We start from the raw sequence: 19,426 nt of genomic DNA, 5'->3' as shown, positions 1-19,426 counted from the left end.
ACATAAACTTACTTTCTTGAACAAAATGTGAGCTACCTAGACAATGAAATTGAAAAGTCAGTGGGAGAAACAGATACAGAATCAAAGACCTACATTTAAATTTTGAGCCTAAGTTATTGTATTTTGTGTTCATAAGTTTTTTTTTAATGTAAGATGAGGTAAGTAATATTTATCTCAGAATCATTCTGAAGATCAAAGGCTTTACAATCTTGAGCAGTGTCTGGTCCAGGATAGGTTCTTACTAAATGGCAGCCATATCAATAATAATGATGAATATTATTGAAGACTTTACCAAGCCAAAAAGAAAAAGAAAAGGACATGGGGAGCACAAGGGAGAGTGGTAATAAAATGCACTGATTATATGTGTATATAAAATAGATTGCATTAGGTATCATGAGGATTAGTGTGATAGTGACCTTGTTGCTAAGTGCAAAAGCAAAACAATGACATAAAAACAAGTAGGCTAGGCACTCAGTGGAGGAGAGAGATGGAGGCAGACGCTGCAGGAAAAAAAAGCTTGGTAAAAGGGGCCTTTGATTCCACAGGCACAAAAATCCACAGCCAGGAATTTGCTGCCACCTCTGAGTCAGGCAGGGGGTGGGGGTGGGGAACACCATTCCTTTAGAGAATGCCCAGTGGATTTAGTCTGAGTGTCACATTTCTTATTTGGAACAGTGTAGATAGAAACAAACTCAGCTCACTTGTTTCCTGGGACAGTTGAGTTAGGGGATGGCTTTCGCAGAGCACTCACCGCTGACCCCTCACCGTCGGGATCTCTGTAGCCGCTCCATCTGGCTAGCAAGAAAGATTCGTTCAGACCTGACCGCTCTTATGGAATCTTATGTAAGTTGCCTATTTTGCTGTAGTCTATTTTGACTTCATCTATTCTGATCCAACCCTTTACCATCATGCTTCAGCCCCATTACCAATTGTGAAAGCCCTAATACAGTCAGTTGTATAGTGGGCACATATCATTTGATATGGCCCCTTCCCTTAAGGAAACTTACATGAGTTTATTTCCTTCCTCTAGGTTTTTTAGGAGATATGTTCCTGAGTAAGAAAATATCCATGGGTGCTAGGTTGGGTTGGCTATATGTCTTGGAAGCTGTTTCTAATTTGATTGCCTACAATCTGAATTCTATCAGAATAGATTAACTATGAACCCTTTAAGTTTGGGTTCTTCATATAGGTTGTTCTGAATTTTTGAACTATGTAAATGAAAGGCAGAGTAAGGTTTATAGGATTGGGAGAAAAGCAGTGTAAACCCAACCAATTTCTCCTATATAGTATTAGCCACCCACTTTTAAATTACACACATCAAAAGTGTTTCTGGAGCGCCCTGGCTTGGTTGGTTGGCACATTGTCCCATGCACCAGAAGGTTGAGGGTTCCATTCCCGATCAGGATATACCTAGGTTTCAGGGTCGATCCCTAGTCGGGGCATGTACAGGAGGCAACCAATCGATGTGTCTCACATTGATGTGTCTCTTCTTCCATTCCTCCCTCTCTAAAATCAATATATAAGGAAAAAATTGTTTCTGGATCTAAACAGAAAGGTCACCTACACTATCAAGAAGATTTCCTTTAAGATTCTCTGGGAAGTGTTATATTCTTAAAACATTAACCATGGGTTCCAGATTGGTTTTCTGATAGTAGGAGATTCTCTACCTAAGAGCTTCTGTGAAAACACTCCAGACCCTGTGGAGAATATCTGCACAGCCCCACCAGTTTTTCCAACTGATTTCCACTGAATCCTCTAAAGCAGTGGTTGCCAACCTTTCGGATCTCACGGACCACCAGTGGTCTGTGGACCACCGGTTGGTGACCACTGCTCTAAAGGATTGTCCTCACTACAGAGAGTAGGCAATGGAGAAGAGATTAGAAAAAAAGTCCTATGGCTACATTCTAGGGCTTCCTCACTGTGGCCAGTGTCTTCAAGTATGTTTAAAATACTTAAAAACTTCAGTATGATTAAAATGGCCAGGAGGAAGTTTGAAGTGGGAAGGACAAGTTACTCCAGACAAGTGGTTTTCAACCTTGAGAACCTAAGGAAAATGGCACATTCTCCCAAGAAAAATAAACAGGTAGTCAAAGCAATTTGTATAATTTCAGGGACAAAAGTATCTCCTGAAAGTCCAATCGTGGACCCTGAATCAAGAGTTTCTGTTCTACATTTTATTTTCTTTATCATTTGGATCCATGACCAGGGAGATGAATAAGATTTTATATGAGATTTAGGGATTATTTAAGTGAGAATGTGATGTTTTTCTGTATCCTTGGCCAGGTGAAGCATCAGGGCCTGAACGAGGACATGGACCTGGATTCCGTGGATGGTGTGCCAATGGCAAGCACTGATCGGTGGAGTGAGCTGCCTGAGGCAGAGCGACTCCTAGAGAACCTCCAAGCTTATCGTACCTTCCATGGTATGTTGATCAGGCTTTTAGATGACCAACGGGTGCATTTTACTCCAGCTAACAGTGACTTCCATCAAGCAATACATACCCTTCTACTCCAAGTTGCTGCCTTTGCTTACCAGCTGGAGGAATTAATGGCGCTCCTGGAACTCAAGATCCCCCCCAGTGAGGCTGATGAGATGCCTGAAATTGTTGGAGATGGTGGTCTCTTTGAGAAGAAGCTGTGGGGCCTAAAGGTGCTGCAAGAGCTTTCCCAGTGGACAGTGAGGTCCATCCATGACCTTCGTGTCATTTCTTCTCATCAGACTGGGATCTCAGCACATGGAAGCCGGTATATTGCTAATGACAAGAAAACATAGCAGTTAGTCCGGCTGGAGTGGCTCGGTTGAGTGTCATCCTGTGCACTAAAAGGTTGCTGGTTTGATTTCCTGGTCAGGGCACATACCTGGGTTGCTGGTTCAATCCCTGGTTGGGGCACATATAGAAAGAAGGCAACTGATTGATGTTTCTTTCTCTCTCTCTCTCATCTTTCCTTCCCTTTGTCTCTGCCTCCCTTCCTCTCTCTAAGCATGTCCTTGGGTGAAGTTCAACAGCAACAAAAGTAGCAGTTACCCATCTCTCTCTTCCTTTCTTTCCTAATGGAATATTTATAGTTTTCTGAGGCCTCACTTTGCCATTCTTAAATTTTTTAAAACCTTTGAGACCACAGGCATTTTCATCGAGTAAGGCTGGAGACCTAGACAAATGGGAATACAGGTTTAGTTGGTGGGAGTATGGGGGTGATGCTGAGACCGTATGGGAATGGGGCAGGGGCACCATTGTTCCAACTCAATGCTCTAACCTTTCCTACCCACTAAGTAACCTCTACAGACATTTGACATTTAACAGCCTCACAGGGCACATATATATATTTTTAACTCTAGTTCTGGAAGACTACTAAGAGGACTATAACAGGAAATTAAGAATCATGGACTCTATTCAATTCAAACTCTTGGAAAATAAAGATAGTACCTAACATTTATTGAGTATCTACTATATTGAAGCAATATGCCAGGGGCTTTATGTATATTACCATTTTTACAACCATGATGAGGGACGTGGTGTTATTCCCATTTGGCAGATGAGGTAACAGGTTCACAGAAACATATAATTTGTTTGAGATGACCCACCTAGCAAATGGTGCACTAAGTTTGAACTCAGATCTTTCTGATTTCAGAGCCTATATGCCCTTCACTTAGAGGCCTGATATGAACCTCTATCACTGCACCTTTGCCACAGAGGGTTGGAAAATGGATCCATGGAGTCTATCCCTAGCACTGAAAAAAACAACCCCCTTACGGTAGTCCCACTATCTGCAGTTTCACTTTCCATGGTTTGTTATCCATGGTCAACTGCAGTACAAAAATATTAAATGGAAAATTCCAGAAATAAGCAATTTATAAGTTTTAAGCTGTGTGCTGTCCTGAGTACTGTGATGAAATCTCATGCAGTCTGCTCCATCCCGCCCTGGACATGAATCATTCCTTTGTCCAGGGTAGCCACGCTGTATACACTGACCCACCCGTTAGTCACTTAGCCATCTCAGTTATTAGAGATCACATTCACATAACGTTTATTACAGGATATTGTTATAATTGTTTTATTCTTCGTTATTGTTCATCTGTTATTGTTAAGAAAAAACAGGGTTCTCTACTATCTGCATTTCAGGCATCTTCTGGAGGTCTTGGATGTCTCCCCATGGATGAGGGGGGGACTACTGTACATGTCCTGAAGGGCACAATGTTAGTGTCAATGTTGTCCATTCTCGTCAAAGAAGAGAGCAGTAGAGATGTGAAGATTCTGCTTGGGGAAAAGATTAGGCCCACCTAACTTCTAAACTTGGGAAGCTGGGGGTGTGCGGTAATGCTTCGTGCTTCAAAATGTCCACCAATGTTGGTGAGTTCGGGGTTGGGCACACATTTATTGTAATCAGCAATGCTGCAATACAGTTACTAACCCAAGCATTCATGGACGATGGGGGGAATACTGCTCAGGTTAAAAAGTCACAGAACTACTTCACCACACATTCTCTGGACTTAGTCATGAGGAGAGGGTGAGGCCCACTCTGTTCCCAGTGGGAAAGCCAGTGGTACTAAAACAATACACAGCAAAGCCTCCATGCTTCACAACAAAGCGGCAGCACTCTGTGTTTAATGTCTTTGAGAGAAAGAGTAGGACAAGCGCCAACCAGTAAAGGAGGGCATTAATGGAAAAGTTCACTGGCAGTTGGGCCTATGAACTAGTACAAATGGGAATCCAAAAGTTCTCAGGTAGGCGTATCATTTCATAACACCAATCAATTAAGATGCAAGACCTTGGATTGGGGGGGGGTCCCAATAAATTTCATATACCTATTTGGAGTTTTTTGTATTCTTAAATGAGCCATGTGTCAGAGAGAGCTAGCTCACATAGATTGCATGAGATGGAATGGGTGACTTACCTTGTGTCCTTTCCCACATGGGTGCATGAAGTCAATATGTGAAAACTCTGTGATAGGAATTAAGGCAATACAAGGGAAGTAAGGCCCCATTGTCTAGTATGGAAACAAAGTTGTATGCATATAAGAGATCAATAGTAGGTTGGAGTTGGGCATGGGTTTAAATGTTATGGAATTAAAGGAAGGAGCTCACCCTTACCAGTTTGGCTTAGTGGATAGACTGAAGGGTCCTGGGTTCGATTCCAGTCAAAGGCATGTACCTTAATTGTGGGCTTGATCCCCAATGTGGGGTGTGCAGGAGGCAGCTGATGTTTTTCTCTCAATGTTTCTAACTCTCTATCCCTCTCCCTACCTCTCTGTAAAAATAAATAAAATATGTTTAAAAACAAGAAGGAGCTCAATGAGGACCAGAAATCACTTATTCCTGGAGGAGGGAGGAGTTAGTTGTGCCTCAGTGGTTGGATGAGTATCAAATCAATAGAAATCAAGAGAGAAACAGGAAAAAGAAGAATGTGAGGCAATAATATCCCTAGAAGACCAGCTACCCCCTTGAGGTTTATTGTTTGGTTTTATTTCATTTGTGATTTTGGTGTAGGTCGATAGTCCCCAGTGAGTGCATAGAGGTTTATTTAATTCAAGCTTTTCCTATTTAAATTGTTTCTTCTGCTTACAAGCAGTATTTCTGATTGATAAAGTCCTGCTTATTGGTGTGGAGTTCTTAAGTTTATATAGTATTTTGGAAGGCAGCTATGCTCACCACTATACCACCAACGCTTATATAGTATTTTGGGCTCTTTGTTTAATGGGGAAAGATGACCATAAAATTTCTTAATGGGAAATAAAAAACATTACAAACTTGCTAAATTTAAAAAGCATGACCCCTCTTCAAGGGTTTTGCTTCTATATTTGGATGTTGCAGTGCAGAAGTTTCAGGGATCCTTGGAGCATGGCATAAGCTCTGCTGAGTTGCACATGAAGGAATGTTTATGCATAAGAGGCACATTTGAAGTGGCAGAGAGTCCAGAAAAGGTACAAGTACTAACCACTGACTGGGAGGAAATAGGAAGATGTGTAAGTAGCAGGTCTGTTGAGTGCACCTCCAGCACTGTGCTGTGTATCCATTTCTTCAAGAAACTCACAGGATCCTCCAAAGACGTGTGGGGAGACTCCTCAGAAAAAAAAGATGAAGGAAGGGGAAAATGAGCACTTAGCTATAACAATAAAGACGAGCATGCATGGGTCTGCACGTTAGACATCGCATCATGCCTACCTGAAGTGGATGAAACAAACTGAATGAGGGTTTGACATTAGGCCAGGGCTGTAAGTGCCTGTCCTATAACACAAGGAAAATGGTGACCCTGGGAGTCTATATATTTTTAACCATCCACAATCCAAAAGAGATATTTGATCTTTAGATATCAGTTCTTTTCCTCATATCTGTATATGGATAGGATCTCTGGGGAAATAATATTTTTATATACATATAAACTATATATATAAATCAGGCCGACGCTCCATCCACTGAGCCAAACCGGCCACAGCGCCCCTATCTCTTATTTTGTAAAGAGGATTCCTTCCATCTCACTGTCTCCAGAAACGCTCCTTTCATGGGGAAAGAGACTATTTTCCTGACTGTCAAAGAATCGCATGTGTGAGAGTTGATAACTTCCTCCTGAATTATTTCAAGAGAGCCATTTGGAAAAGATTTGCAAATTAGCACAAACTTGAAGGCCAAGCATAGAATAAAATTAGCTTTAAGATAATCAAGTTTGAGGGAAGTGAGAGTTTTAATAAAAATGGAAAGTGTAAAGTCATAGCCCTGGTATGGCTGTTATTTCAGGACGCTATGGATTAAAGCCCAGTGGATGACTCATCATGGTGACTGCTGGTCAAACCATGAGAGGACAAGTAAATATTCAGGGAGACATATCTGAAATGTTTAGAATGATTTTTGTAAATCCCCACCTGTTAGAAACATCGATGAGAGAGAAACATCGATCAGCTGCCTCCTGCACACCCCCCACTGGGGATGTGCCCGCAACCAAGGTACATGCCCCTGACCGGAATCGAACCCGGGACCATTGAGTCTGCAGGCCGACTCTCCATCCACTGAGCCAAACCGGCCACGGCGCCCCTAACTCTTATTTTGTAAAGAGGATTCCTTCCATCCCACTGTCTCCAGAAACACTCCTTTCATGGGGAAAGAGACTATTTTCATGACTGTCAAAGAATCACATGTGTGAGAGTTGATAACTTCCTCCTGCATTAATTCAAGAGAGCCATTTGGAAAAGATTTGCAAATTAGCACAAACTTGAAGGCCGAGCATAGAATAAAATTAGCTTTAAGATAATCAAGTTTGAGGGAAGTGAGAGTTTTAATAAAAATGGAAAGTGTAAAGTCATAGCCCTGGTATGGCTGTTATTTCAGGACGCTATGGATTAAAGCCCAGTGGATGACTCATCATGGTGACTGCTGGTCAAACCATGAGAGGACAAGTAAATATTCAGGGAGACATATCTGAAATGTTTAGAATGATTTTTGTAAATCCCCACCTTATGAAGTAGCTGAGAATAAGGTGGTGGTGGGGGAAGGAGCTTTCATCAGGATAAGAAAGGGGTTGGTGAAGAGGAAAAGGAGAAAGAATAGAATTTGGATATAACTTTAATTGATTTATTGTGTGCATGGGTGCATATGTACATACATGTGTGTTGCCAGCATTGTTTAGCTCAGGACATTTAAAAGAATGGTTTGGCCTTTTGTCTCATTCCACCTAGGCTTGAAGTCTCAGATCCAAGAATGACCCTCTGAATGATGATGATACATTCAAAAAAAATGTGACAAAAATTTCCTCTATCTGCTTAAAAGCTTCTATAGAGCTCAAAGTATTCAGGGAGACATATCTGAAATGTTTAGAATGATTTTGTAAATCCTCACCTTATGAAGTAACTGAGAATAGGGTGTTGGTCGGGGAAGGAGCTTTCATCAGGATAAGAAAGGGGTTGGTGAAGAGGAAAAGGAGAAAGAATAGAATTTGGATATAACTTTAATTGATTTATTGTGTGCATGGGTGCATATGTACGTACATGTGTGTCACCAGCATTGTTTAGCTCAGGACATTTAAAAGAATGGTTTGGCCTTTTGTCTCATTCCACCTAGGCTTGAAGCCTCAGATCCAAGAATGGACCTTCTGAATGATGATGGTACATTCAAAAAAATGAATGTGACAAAAATTTCCTCTATCTGCTTAAAGCTTCTGTAGAGCTCAAAGGTCTACAGATAAATACAGACAAAAAAATATAATTTGTTCTTTTGATGTAATGTGTGTGGGGCATGAGATAAGAAAATCCACGTGCATGTGATTCTTATAGTACTTGGGTGGATCAATTTTGGGCAAATAGAAAATAAAAGATGCAGGAACGGCTCACAATAAAGATCTCACCTCAGCAAGATCATGAGTTTGCTTCTTTTATTTCTGTATCTTTGGATGAACAAGAGGAATTTCAAGTGATTTCAACTTTGTAATCTTCCCAGCCAGGCCAGGCTCAATCAGGCGTGCTGGGTAAATCTCCATGAAGCCAGGCCCTAGGGTAAATCTCTGCAGGCCACTCAGCTTAGGAAAGGTGGACTGCCCCTACACCTGCCAGCTTGCTTGCAGATGGGGAAGATTTTCTTTAATATGGTTTAATCTCAAGTATTTGAACTCCAATCAAGCCTTTCAAAGACAGAAGAACTCTGACTACCTCATTTCTGGTCAGTTTGAGGATAGAAACTGAGTTGTGGAAAATCGCATAGGGGAAAATATAAAAAAAAAATTGCTAATAGATTTTGTGTTTTTAACTACCTGCTTAAGGTGGCATAAAATGAATACTGCATTTACTCATGTCAGGCATCTCTACACTATTTCATGTCATTTAATCCTCTGAGATACGATCTCTCTTTCGCAATAAGGGGAATGAAAATGAACATTACTGGTCTAAGCCCCCTGCTCCAATGCTATCTGATAGGACTGCAGTTTTAGTTCTGTCTATGAAGGTCACTCCACCCCACTGCCATGGGACATCTAGTAATTGAGATCATCTTATCCTGCAATTCACTTGTTTTTAGACAAAGCCAGTACAGACTTGTACCAAATCTTGCTCTATGGCAAGTTCTATGAAGTCTCCAAACTTCGGGACAAATTACTTTTTCTGAGCTTCCTCATGTATGAAACAGAAAGGACAAATACTATCTTCACAGGTCGTCACATGATTTAGACAAACTTGAGTATCTGAAAGTACTTATAAATGACATACAAACATCCAGTGTATTTAAGGTCTGGAATAGCTTGGATTAATGTAAGACTTCAGACTGAGGAGAGGGTTCTGTAAGCTTTTCAGAGATCCATCTGGTCACAGCCTAGACTCCGCTCTGCCCTGCCCTTGGGCCTTTGGCCACTAGAGACTGACCCAGTCTCACACAGCCTCCAGGAGTCATCTACCTGTGAAGAGTTGAGACTCGGGCTGTTCACTGCACCCAGAAGATGGCTTTCACAGTAGGCGGGTCAGACAAGTTCTGGAGAAGCCTGGCAGGCTCTCTGGATAGCCAAGGAAACATGCAAACCAAGGCACCACCCAGGATGTGTTAAAGCCTGCATTTGGATGTATAGCTATCCTGCCATATGTCAGCACCCTCCTGTTAATACAGGAAGGAACTCAAAGTTCATTTATTTCTATCCCATCATTAAACACAGTACAATGGAGTCAAAAAGGTTCAGTAATCCATTCCAGTGTCCCAGCTAGAAAATAGAACTTAGTCCAGGACATTCCCTCCCATTGCACCTCCCTGCTTCCCCATTAGACCAACTTCATCTTAGGAAACATTGGGTATCTCTGTTTACATTCTCATTACTCTTCACCCAGTGCTCTCTAGCATCCTTATCTCCAATCAGCCTTTGGGAGCCTGGGAACAGCAACTCAACACACACTTTACTTTAACCAAGATGCTAAAATGATTGACATTATGAAAGTTGAGCATTCTTGCTCTGACTAGCCTGGGAACTTAAACTTTTTGAACTTTTCAGTCCTGTAGATAACTCTCTGAATACCCCCTAAAGGACACACGTATCCAGACCTACTGACATCCGTCATCCAGACTGGCCAATCTAATAACCATCCTGGACCAATCCTAGGGATAAGAATATAGGACTGATTATTCTCAACAATGCACTTTTTACTAAAAGAATCCTTAACTTTTCTTTCTTTTTCGGAACACTTTTCCATTTTTGCCTAGCTGTGTTCCAAGCTTGCAAACTCTAAGACTCTTGAATAAATCTTTATTATTTGTTTCTAGCCAAAGCCTCCAAACTCTTCCGTCCTTTCAACATATATGGTGTCAGTATCATGGCATCTGGTGCTGCTGCTGGATTCCAGCAAGGTACCTTCTTGAGCCTTTGGTACTCTGTCAGCTTCATGACTGCCCCTGGATTCCAGTGGTGAGTTCTATTGGTTCAGAGCTTTAATTCTTGGCTCCTCTGATACTGTTTCTAGTAGCAAGTGCCCACTTTCTCTAAGTCTGTTTATGGAGGGACAACCACATTCATTTTACAGTGCCAGCTGATTTTATAGGCTGTTCTCTGCAAAATATTTGTCTTGATGGACTTCTGATAAGGACCGTTTGAAATTACAGTGGCCACTTTGTGTATCTTTTGAGATTCTGAAATTAATATGTTTACATGCACAATTAGAAAATCTTAGCTCTGCTAAACAAGCTGAGTGATATTTAGAGGCCCCTAAGAAATTCAATGGTTCAAAGATAGCCTCCCTCCAAGAAACAAATTTGAAACTAACTAAAGCAAGTTCTGGACTAAACAAAAAGAAATTTAAACTCACTTATTATTGTGCAACTTCCTTGGCCAACCAATAAGAAAAAGATTTCATAGGGGAGCACACAGACATACATTCTATAAACCTGTTTTCCAGGCCCACTCCCATTCCCAAAACTAATGAGCTTACAGATAAACTCCCTGGGGCTTTTGACTGATATCTCTTTTGTCTCCCCCCCCCACCCCCCCACCCCCAGCTGTGACACCTTTAAGTGGAGTTTTTTTAAAAAAAAAAAATTATTGATTGATTTGAGAGAGAGAAAGGGAGAGAGAGAAAAACATCAAATTGTTACTCCACTCATTTATGCTTTCATTGGTTGATACTTGTATGTGCCCTGTCCAAGGATCAAACCACAACCTTGGTATATCTTGACCATGCTCTAACCAACTGAGCTATCTGGTCAGGGCCAACACTCATCTTTAACATAGAATTTTCATCCTCTAAAAGTCCCCAAAAGCTCTTTCCTCAGGAACTCTAGCTAGTTATATGTACAAATATTATGGTCCCTCCTCATCTGCCTTTTGAATAAAACCGACCAACTTAGCCAAAATAATTTAAAATTCTAACAGCCATTAAGGAATAACTTCAATTCCACCTCCAGGGCCCTTCCTTAGAGAGGGAATTCTAAACCTCTCAGGGACATGGAATGTATTCTTTGATTTGCAGAAGCTTCTAAAGAAAACAAACTTACCTTAAAAAAACAGCTCTAGAAGAATCCCAAAAGAAACTTTGATCATCTGAGCAGGTAATGAAAAGCAAGAATCTCCTGTAATAGGCTAACAAAAAAAAATTGAAGATGTAAGAAGTACCTAAAACAAAAGCCTGTAAGACCAATTGGTATTTATCCTGTCTCTCCCAGAGATAGCTGTTGCCTGTGCCCTAAAGGCTTGGCTTGACTTTTTGCCTGCCTGGTGTTATTGAACAGAAAGAGGTCATCCACCCAGGGCTGGCAGAGCCAAAACTAAGCACCGAGAAATATTGCAGCGGAGAAATATTGGCTATTTATTTATAATGACACCATCCAGCAAAACGGGAAGCTAATACTCAAAGCCCAAACTCCCCCATGGCCTTTAGGTAACAGATTATATAGGGCAAAATCACAAGGCACCATTGGTTTGAGATTGGGGTTGTTGGGAGCTGATTGATCAGAAGTGAGGTAAGGATAGTGAATCATTTCTTCAGGTCTTGAGGACAGTTCTAAGGTCTGTTTCAGTGACCCTTTGTTGGGAAGTAGCCAGAGGGTCATTCCACCTCAGGGCTCAGGAGCTGAAGCATAACTTAGGTCAAGATGTTATCTTTAGCCTGCAGAGGTCCAGGCACTGTCTTCTGCTGCCTGGGGGTTGCTGATGAGCAGGGGGCAAGGTTAGGTGTCTGAGGGTTGTAGAAGGAAAAAGAAAGAGATGGTTTCTAAAGCTAGAATTTAAAACTAAATTTAATGGAACTCATAGGACCCTCAGTTTCACTGGGAGGAGCAGGCTGTCAATTATTTCTTTTGGCTCTCAGAGGAAATGATCCTGGGAGATAAGGACCTGCGTATCCTCTAGAGTCCATGAAATTATTTAATATGGCCAGAAATATTTATCCACACTGAAATCTGACAGATTTGAAAGGATTTGATAACTTTTTATCAGAAATTTGACAAAATTGGAAGCTAAAAATGCAAAGCCTAGAACAACAAACCTCTCTCTTTCTTTCTCCCTCTCTTCCTCTCTCTCTCTCTAAAATCAATAAATAAAATTTTAAAATATATGGGGGAAGGAGTGGGGAGAGGACTAGCTGGGAATTATATTAAGTTCTATATGAAGACTGGGCTCAACTGTAAGGGCCTTGAACTTTAAATTCATTTTATAGGCAATGTGGAAGCATTCACGGTTTTATTTTTATTTTTTTAAAATATATTTTTATTGATTTCAGAGAGGAAGGGAGAGGGAGAAGGAGATAGAAACATCAATGATGAGAGAGAATCATTGATTGGCTGCCTCCTGCATGCCCCCCACTGGGGATCAATCCAGGCATATGCCCTTGGCTGGAATCAAACCCAGGACCCTTCAGTCCACAGGCCAACACTCTATCTACTGGCCAAACCAGTAGGGCCATTCACGGTTTTAGATCAGTGACCCTCTTATAGTCAGCATAAAAGAGACCACAATAAGAAGGAAGGGAAAGGAAAGAAGGAAAAATCACCAGGGGTCAGGTCAGTTCTTCTGCCTTAGTCCTAAAGGGAACTGCAAGGGTCCCCTTGTCTAAATCCAAGTGCAGAGCGTCCTCTATTCCGACAGTCACCAGAGTTTAGTAGACCTAAGGCATATCAGAAACCACCCCACTCTCCTTCTCTCATCTTGGGCAAATTTGCGTCTCCCCAAAAGGGTTTAATTTTTTTTTTGTCGCACCACCTCCCTCTCCACATGAGTAAGTCCTGTCCTGCTTTAAGATTCAGATCATATTTCAACTTCTTTGTGAAAACATCCCTGGTCAATACACTTATATTACTGCCCTGTCATCTTTGCTGTGACTGTATCTTATACATTATCTCTCACTATTGCATCTACTTCTGACTACTATTACTACCACTGCCACTAACAACAACGATTATTTTGAATTCTGACATTGAACTAGATGCTCTTCAGCTCAGTAATCCTCACAACATCCCATCACACTTGATGCAATCATTTCCACTTAACAGACAAGAGAACCAAAGCTCAGAAAGGTTAAATGACTCACCCAACATTGCAGAACGGATAACTGGCAGAACTGGTATTCAAATTGAGGTATTTGGGTGTACAAGCCGTACTTTTTCTTTACATCACGATCATAGGACTGCGTATTAACTGTTTGTGTGTATGCCTCTCTCTCCTGCTGGCATGTGGGCTCCTTGGAGGCAGGGGCTGCATCTTCCTTGGTATGATGGGAGGGCCGGTTTGTGTGACAGTCTCTCAGTCCCCACTTGGTTACCATGGTGTTGAAAGGATGAATACATCTTGGCTCTGTTGGACAGTCTGTGCTTAATCTGAAAGGTTAACAAACTATTTCTTAAAGGGGCAGATAGTAAATATTTTTAGGCGTGGATGCTACAAGATCTCTGTTGTAGACTCTGCCAATGTAGCATGGAAATAGTTACAGACAGTATGGGAACAAATGAGTGTGGCTGTGTTTCAATACAGCTTCCTTTGCAAAAGCAGGCGCCCAACCTGGGAGTCCTGTGCGCTTACCCATATTTATATGAACGTTATGCTTCAGAGCTTTGAATTCTTCTTTTAAGTTTTGAGGAAGTTGTAAGGGAGTAAGACTTTATTCCTACTCCTCTTAGGTCTTCAGCTGGGTCTCTTATCACAAAGAAGAATTAACAAGGGGAAAAGTGTTTATTAAGCCATGCAGCGCACATGATGTGGGAGAAACCTGCACCAAAAGTCACTCAAGTGGCGGCTGTGAATTCCAGCTTATCTAGCATCTTCCACGGGGCAGAACACATTTTTGGAGAAAGGACAGGACACAGGGAAGCCGCCTCTGGGAAGGTAAACCGCTGGAGGGAGGTTTCTTTGCAGATTCCCCTGGTGCATCTCTGGGTTGATTAAGCGTCTGTCTCTAGTAAAAAGAATTTGCCTTTAGGTCAAAAAGGAGGAGGGGTGTGTGTGTGTGTGTGTGTGTGTGTGTGTGTGTGTGTGTGTGTGTTTGCTGCTCCTTACTTGCTTTTAGCTCAAAATAATTTTTATGTCAAAGAGCATATTTTGGGATGACATATTCTGGTGTCCTTCAAAGTCCAACTTATTAACCTGTTCTTTTATGGACTGTGCTTTTGATGTCATATCTAATTTTTTTGTTTGTTTGTTTAACTCAAGGTCACAAAGATTTTTTTCTCTATATTTTACCCTTCAGTATTTTTGTTTTTGTTTTTGAAATCTTCAGTACTTAGTAAAGGGTCATTCTTCTTAAGAATGAATGAATGATTTAAATGCCTTACTTTCTTTATCTTTTACTCTCCCCATCCTGGACTCCCTGCCAGCTGTTCTCAACCTGTGGGTCGCGACCATCGGAAAACACATATTGCATATCAGATATTTACATTACGATTCATAACAGTAGCAAAATTACAGTTATGAAGTATCAACGAAAATAATTTTATGGTTGGGGGTCACCACAACATGAGGAACTGTATTAAAGGGTCGCAGCATTAGGAAGGTTGAGAACCCACTGCCCTAGACCATGAAGCTCAACAGAGATTCCTTGAATCCTAGTCTGATTTTTGAGCTCCAAACCTGCTGATTTGTTTGCCTACAATTTAATGATTCCCAACCATTTGGTGCTTCAACACATTTTAAAATAACATACACCATTCCACTTTTATTTACATCCCCAACCTGATTTTAAAAATTAATTAAATTTAAAATTAATTTTCAATGTCAAATTTTCAGGAACTTCCTGAGATCACCAGAGACCATCTGGGTTACAACAGCTCCCCTCTCCGATGTACAGAGAACAGTCACTAGACAGGATGGGTTTGGACCAACCTAGACCAGAGGTATGAGATTGCGGCTGAGATAAGGACTGGGCTCCGATGTGAGACTCAGAGGTGGATCAGGCCCTTCCTTGTACATCAGTCACCTGCCACAACTGCTTAGCTCTGTATACATTTCCTTTATTAAAAAAAAAATAATTGATGGTCTTTTGTACAAATACATATAACATAAAACTTTGAAAACTGAGTTAATCTGAAGGGAATATAAAGGCAGAAAGTTGGAACTAAGATTGAATTTAGCAACAAAAATGTTGTAGAAGGGGTCAAAATTTAGGTCTAAGTTTTCTGGAAGTCAAAATAAGGAGAAAGATCTTTTTGTTTTACATCACAGTGCCCATAATATAGCAACAACCCAGTGTCTAAGAGAAGTTTGTTCCAGGAGAAGACACTGTGCAATGTCACAAGGAAGGTCTCCCTGACATTTGTCTAGCAGTCCCCATTCTGTCATCAGCTGGGATGAAATTTCAGCAGCCTCTCCACCCTGTTTCTCACAGTTCCAAAAGGAACGTGCAACTGGAAGCTCCCACCATGCTACTACCTCCCCCTTTCCCATCCCTTTTATTTTTATCTACTTGCCTAGAATATTTTGAGACAATGAAAACTGAATTTTATTCACTGACATTTGTCTAGCAGTCCCCATTCTGTCATCAGCTGGGATGAAATTTCAGCAGCCTCTCCACCCTGTTTCTCACAGTTCCAAAAGGAACGTGCGACTGGAAGCTCCCACCATGCTACTACCTCCCCCTTTCCCATCCCTTTTATTTTTATCTACTTGCCTAGAATATTTTGAGACAATGAAAACTGAGTTTTATTCTTCACATTTATTCAAGCTCTTATTATGGGCAAAACAGGGATTAAAACTGGTTTATTAATGAAATAATAATACATTTAAGAATTCCAAGAGAGGCAAGCAACCTAAAAGGATTTGATAGCTGGGTCTCATCACCTGGGACCACACAAGACCTCTTGTAGAGCACCTGCCAGCTATTCTGTCTGATGCTGAGCTCTGGAAGCAACTGTGATGAGCATAACACCATCCCTCCCTCATACAAAGAGCTTGCAGTCAGGTTGGGTGAAGAACTCATACAAAGTAACACACTCCTAGTCACATGCTGCTGAGGAGGTGAAGAGGAGTGAGACATGCATTCTTCCTGGAGACTGAAAACTATGTGAGGGTCAGGGGAGAGGGGGCGAATGAAAAGGCATTCTCAGGGGAGAGGACATGTGAACCCAGTCTAGATTGATGAGTAAGACTTCCACAGACAAAGGCACGGCCAGGAGTTGACATGACATGGGGACCAGTGGGTGGGTGTCAGAGGGAGAAGTTGGCAGAGATCAGGGTGACAGGGTAGGTCAGCCCCATGGCAAACAAGTCCCCTATAAAAGTGGAGTGACACATTCCAGTTAACATGTCCTGTCTAATTATTAATAACACCTCCTTTGGTCTCAACAACAGTTCAGATTTGGACTTTAGGGCGGACCATTCTGCACCCTTCTTTTTTTTTTTATCTCATGTCAAAACCTTCATTATGCTCCAATCGCCACCTCATCCCTCTTGGTGGGATTGCTGTGTCGGCAGCCCGGGGGTGGGGGCCCTTATTCCAGGAAATGAATTGAGACCATCAGAAACGGGCCTTCAGCTGCTATTGAAAGGATCCTCTCAGGCCAGAACTGAACAAACCTGAAAATGTGCCCAGCTGAGAGGAGTCCTATTCCATCTCTAAGCCTTACCAGTGCCCTGCCACTTAGAATTCATGTCCCTCATTCATTTTCCCATGTTTTGGTTGATGCTCGGACATTTTCACAAGGAGTAATTAATATTTTGTGGGTGCCTGACCCACTCACTGTGAGCCCTGATCATATATCTTTGTGTACCCAGCACTCTGCTGTTACTCACCTCCACATGTCACCATCAGAATTACCTCCACATCGTGCCAGGCACTGTACTAAAGGATTTCCTTGCATTATCTCCCTTAATCCTTGTGATAATAGTCATATTATCCCCATTTTGTAGCTGAAATAAGTTCTCATAAATGTGAGACAATTTGCCCAAGATCACAGGGTTAGTGGGCAGCTGTGCTGGGACTTCAGCCCAGGTCTGTCTGTCTTGATTCCCAGGGTCCCAATCTTAGTGCAGCGGCAAATCAGACCCCTAGCGTTAGTGTGATATATGTCAGATTTAGGAAGGTCAAGATGTTCCAAAGTCTTTGCATTCATTATCTCATTTAATCTCCTCAAGTAACCTAGGAATTTATCAGGCCAGCTCCATTTTATAGAGAACCAAACTGAGGCATGAGGAATTACCAGAGGCCAATATTTGACCCAGACCAAGCCCCTAGCTGCAGGAAGCCGTCCATTGTCTTCACTAGCAGAGAAGTGCAAACAAGGATCCCGGAAGGCTGGTGAACCTTGAACCCATGGCAAGGGCCTGAGTTATGCACCGATTGTCTAGTCCTGACAATGGGGGCTCAAGCTATTTCCTGATCGAATAGTCTCAGAGTAAATCCTTCTAATATTTACTGACCTTTAAGATAGTCTGTCTGCTACAGCAATTACCTGCCTCTTACCTACTAAGAGCTAGATGTGTATCCAAAGTTGAATAAAAGATTGGCGAAGCCTGGGCACCAGTGGAAGTCCTTCCCCTTGAGTTGGGCTTGCCCGCCTGGCCCCCCAATATTTCCAAATTATCTCTTGTCTCGTCTCTTTCATTTGTGTGCGGCCCCTCCTCCAGATCCTGAACCCTGAACCACGCGGGACGTGGGGGAACATACACACCTAGCTTTGCTGTTATGCTTAGTTTTCGGTTCCTGTGAAAGCTACTTAAATTCTCTGAGCCTCAGTTTCCCCTCTGATAAAATAGTTATATTCCCAGTTCCTAAAACTGTGTTTTGTTTTTTTTTCCACAGACTTAAATGAAATTATCTTGGCAAAGGGCAAATTCTAAATACTCAGTAGGTATGAACCATTCTTCTTCTTAATATTTGAGTCATGTGACGTTTAGCAAGTCCTATAATCTTTCTGAGCTTCAGTTTCCTCATCCACAGCATGAGAGCTACATCTTCTTCTTTGTGAAGATGAAGTGAGATGCTATTGTAAAGGTATCTGCATGCAGAGGAAGTCTCTATGAATGGTACTGACCACAAGTCTGGAGAAGGCTGAGGAATGTCACCAGTCTCTACTGTGCCCACACCAGACCAGCAGGGCCAGCCATCTCAACCATCGCGACATTATTTGGATTTCAATTGCCTCATCCTCTCAGGACTCAGAGTTCGCCCCAATGCCATCTCATCAGTATCCTGATATATTCCAGTTTGTAGCTAGAGTTGAAACCCCAGGAAGTAAAATGACTCACTTAGATCACCCAGGTCAGGAAGGTGGGTTCTTGTCCACACTGTGAGGCACCTAGGTCTAAGTGCCTTCATAATTAGCTCACTTGATAGGGGTACAAGGGTAGAATAAAAATATGATTTTTAAATTTCCTTTCTCTTTCCTTTCCCACCCTTTTACTAAGAATGTGTAATTGATTAATCAACAGTATATATTTAACCTATGTTCTGGCTAAGATTTTGTTGCAGTTCTCAGTTGACAGGCAGGAGCAAAAAGATTTTTAACACAGCCCTGAACTTACACAACTGGCTACCAGGAATATGGAGGCTGATCGATTAGGACTCAGAAACACCTGGATGCTGCACACCTGATCACCGCCTGACCAGTTTCAGAACACTGACCATCCTGTTCCAGGCACCAATAATAAAGACATTCATCAAGCCCAAGACCCCCACAGGGACTCAAATTCCAGGGCTGCAAACCACCAGAAACCCCCTTATACTCCCTGCCTACATTCCCTCCCCGCCCCCCTGCCCCCCTCCGATTTCTCTGTTCTGCTTTCCCTCTCCCTCCTTTTAAAAAACACCTACCTATGAGAGGGAAAGATGGGTTTTTGAGGACAAAAAAAGTCCCCCATCTCCCCAATTGCTGGCAATTGAAATAAACTTCTTCCCTTCACCTCAGCACCTGTCTCGCAAATTTGGTTTTCATGGCAACACGCCGTTGGAACCTGGCCAGAGGCTATTTCCCCAGTTACAGTCCGGCATGCCCTGTGCTTCCGAGGTTAGGGTTTAATGGGACACCGGTTTCCTGTGACAACCAGAGACCCAGACTC

General features: G+C 42.0%; 1 protein-coding gene across 5 annotated transcripts; it reads left to right on the top strand.

Moving 5' to 3' along the window:
- Positions 1–343: 343 nt before the first annotated feature.
- Positions 344–19,274, top strand: CNTF (ciliary neurotrophic factor). 5 transcript variants are annotated; one of them, XR_001362688.1, is made up of 6 exons: positions 344–843; positions 2,284–2,744; positions 10,219–10,360; positions 14,059–14,263; positions 18,171–18,219; positions 18,309–19,274. XR_001362688.1 is itself a non-coding variant. In XM_014542220.1 (4 exons), exons 1-4 carry the CDS (start codon positions 730–732, stop codon positions 18,174–18,176), a joined length of 723 nt encoding a protein of 240 aa, XP_014397706.1. In that variant the 5' UTR covers positions 344–729; the 3' UTR covers positions 18,177–19,274. The 5 variants fall into 5 exon arrangements, 3 of the variants coding, with proteins under 3 accessions (XP_014397706.1, XP_014397707.1, XP_005869436.1); XR_001362687.1 differs by having other exon boundaries at positions 18,171–19,274; XM_014542220.1 differs by lacking the exon at positions 14,059–14,263 and having other exon boundaries at positions 18,171–19,274.
- Positions 19,275–19,426: the final 152 nt, after the last annotated feature.

The sequence above is a fragment of the Myotis brandtii genome, unplaced genomic scaffold (genome assembly GCF_000412655.1).
Source record: "Myotis brandtii unplaced genomic scaffold, ASM41265v1 scaffold2920, whole genome shotgun sequence".
In the NCBI taxonomy this organism is placed as follows: domain Eukaryota; kingdom Metazoa; phylum Chordata; class Mammalia; order Chiroptera; family Vespertilionidae; genus Myotis; species Myotis brandtii.
Note: the sequence above shows the minus strand (reverse complement) of the source record. Positions and strands in the feature narration are given on the sequence as shown.

Coding starts and splice junctions, on each gene's coding strand:
- CNTF (XM_014542220.1), top strand. CDS start 730: ATGGCTTTCGCAGAGCACTCACCGCTGACCCCTCACCGTCGGGATCTC. Junction 844..2,283: donor CCGCTCTTATGGAATCTTAT/GTAAGTTGCCTA, acceptor ATCCTTGGCCAG/GTGAAGCATCAGGGCCTGAA. Junction 2,745..10,218: donor ATCTCAGCACATGGAAGCCG/GTATATTGCTAA, acceptor ATTTGTTTCTAG/CCAAAGCCTCCAAACTCTTC.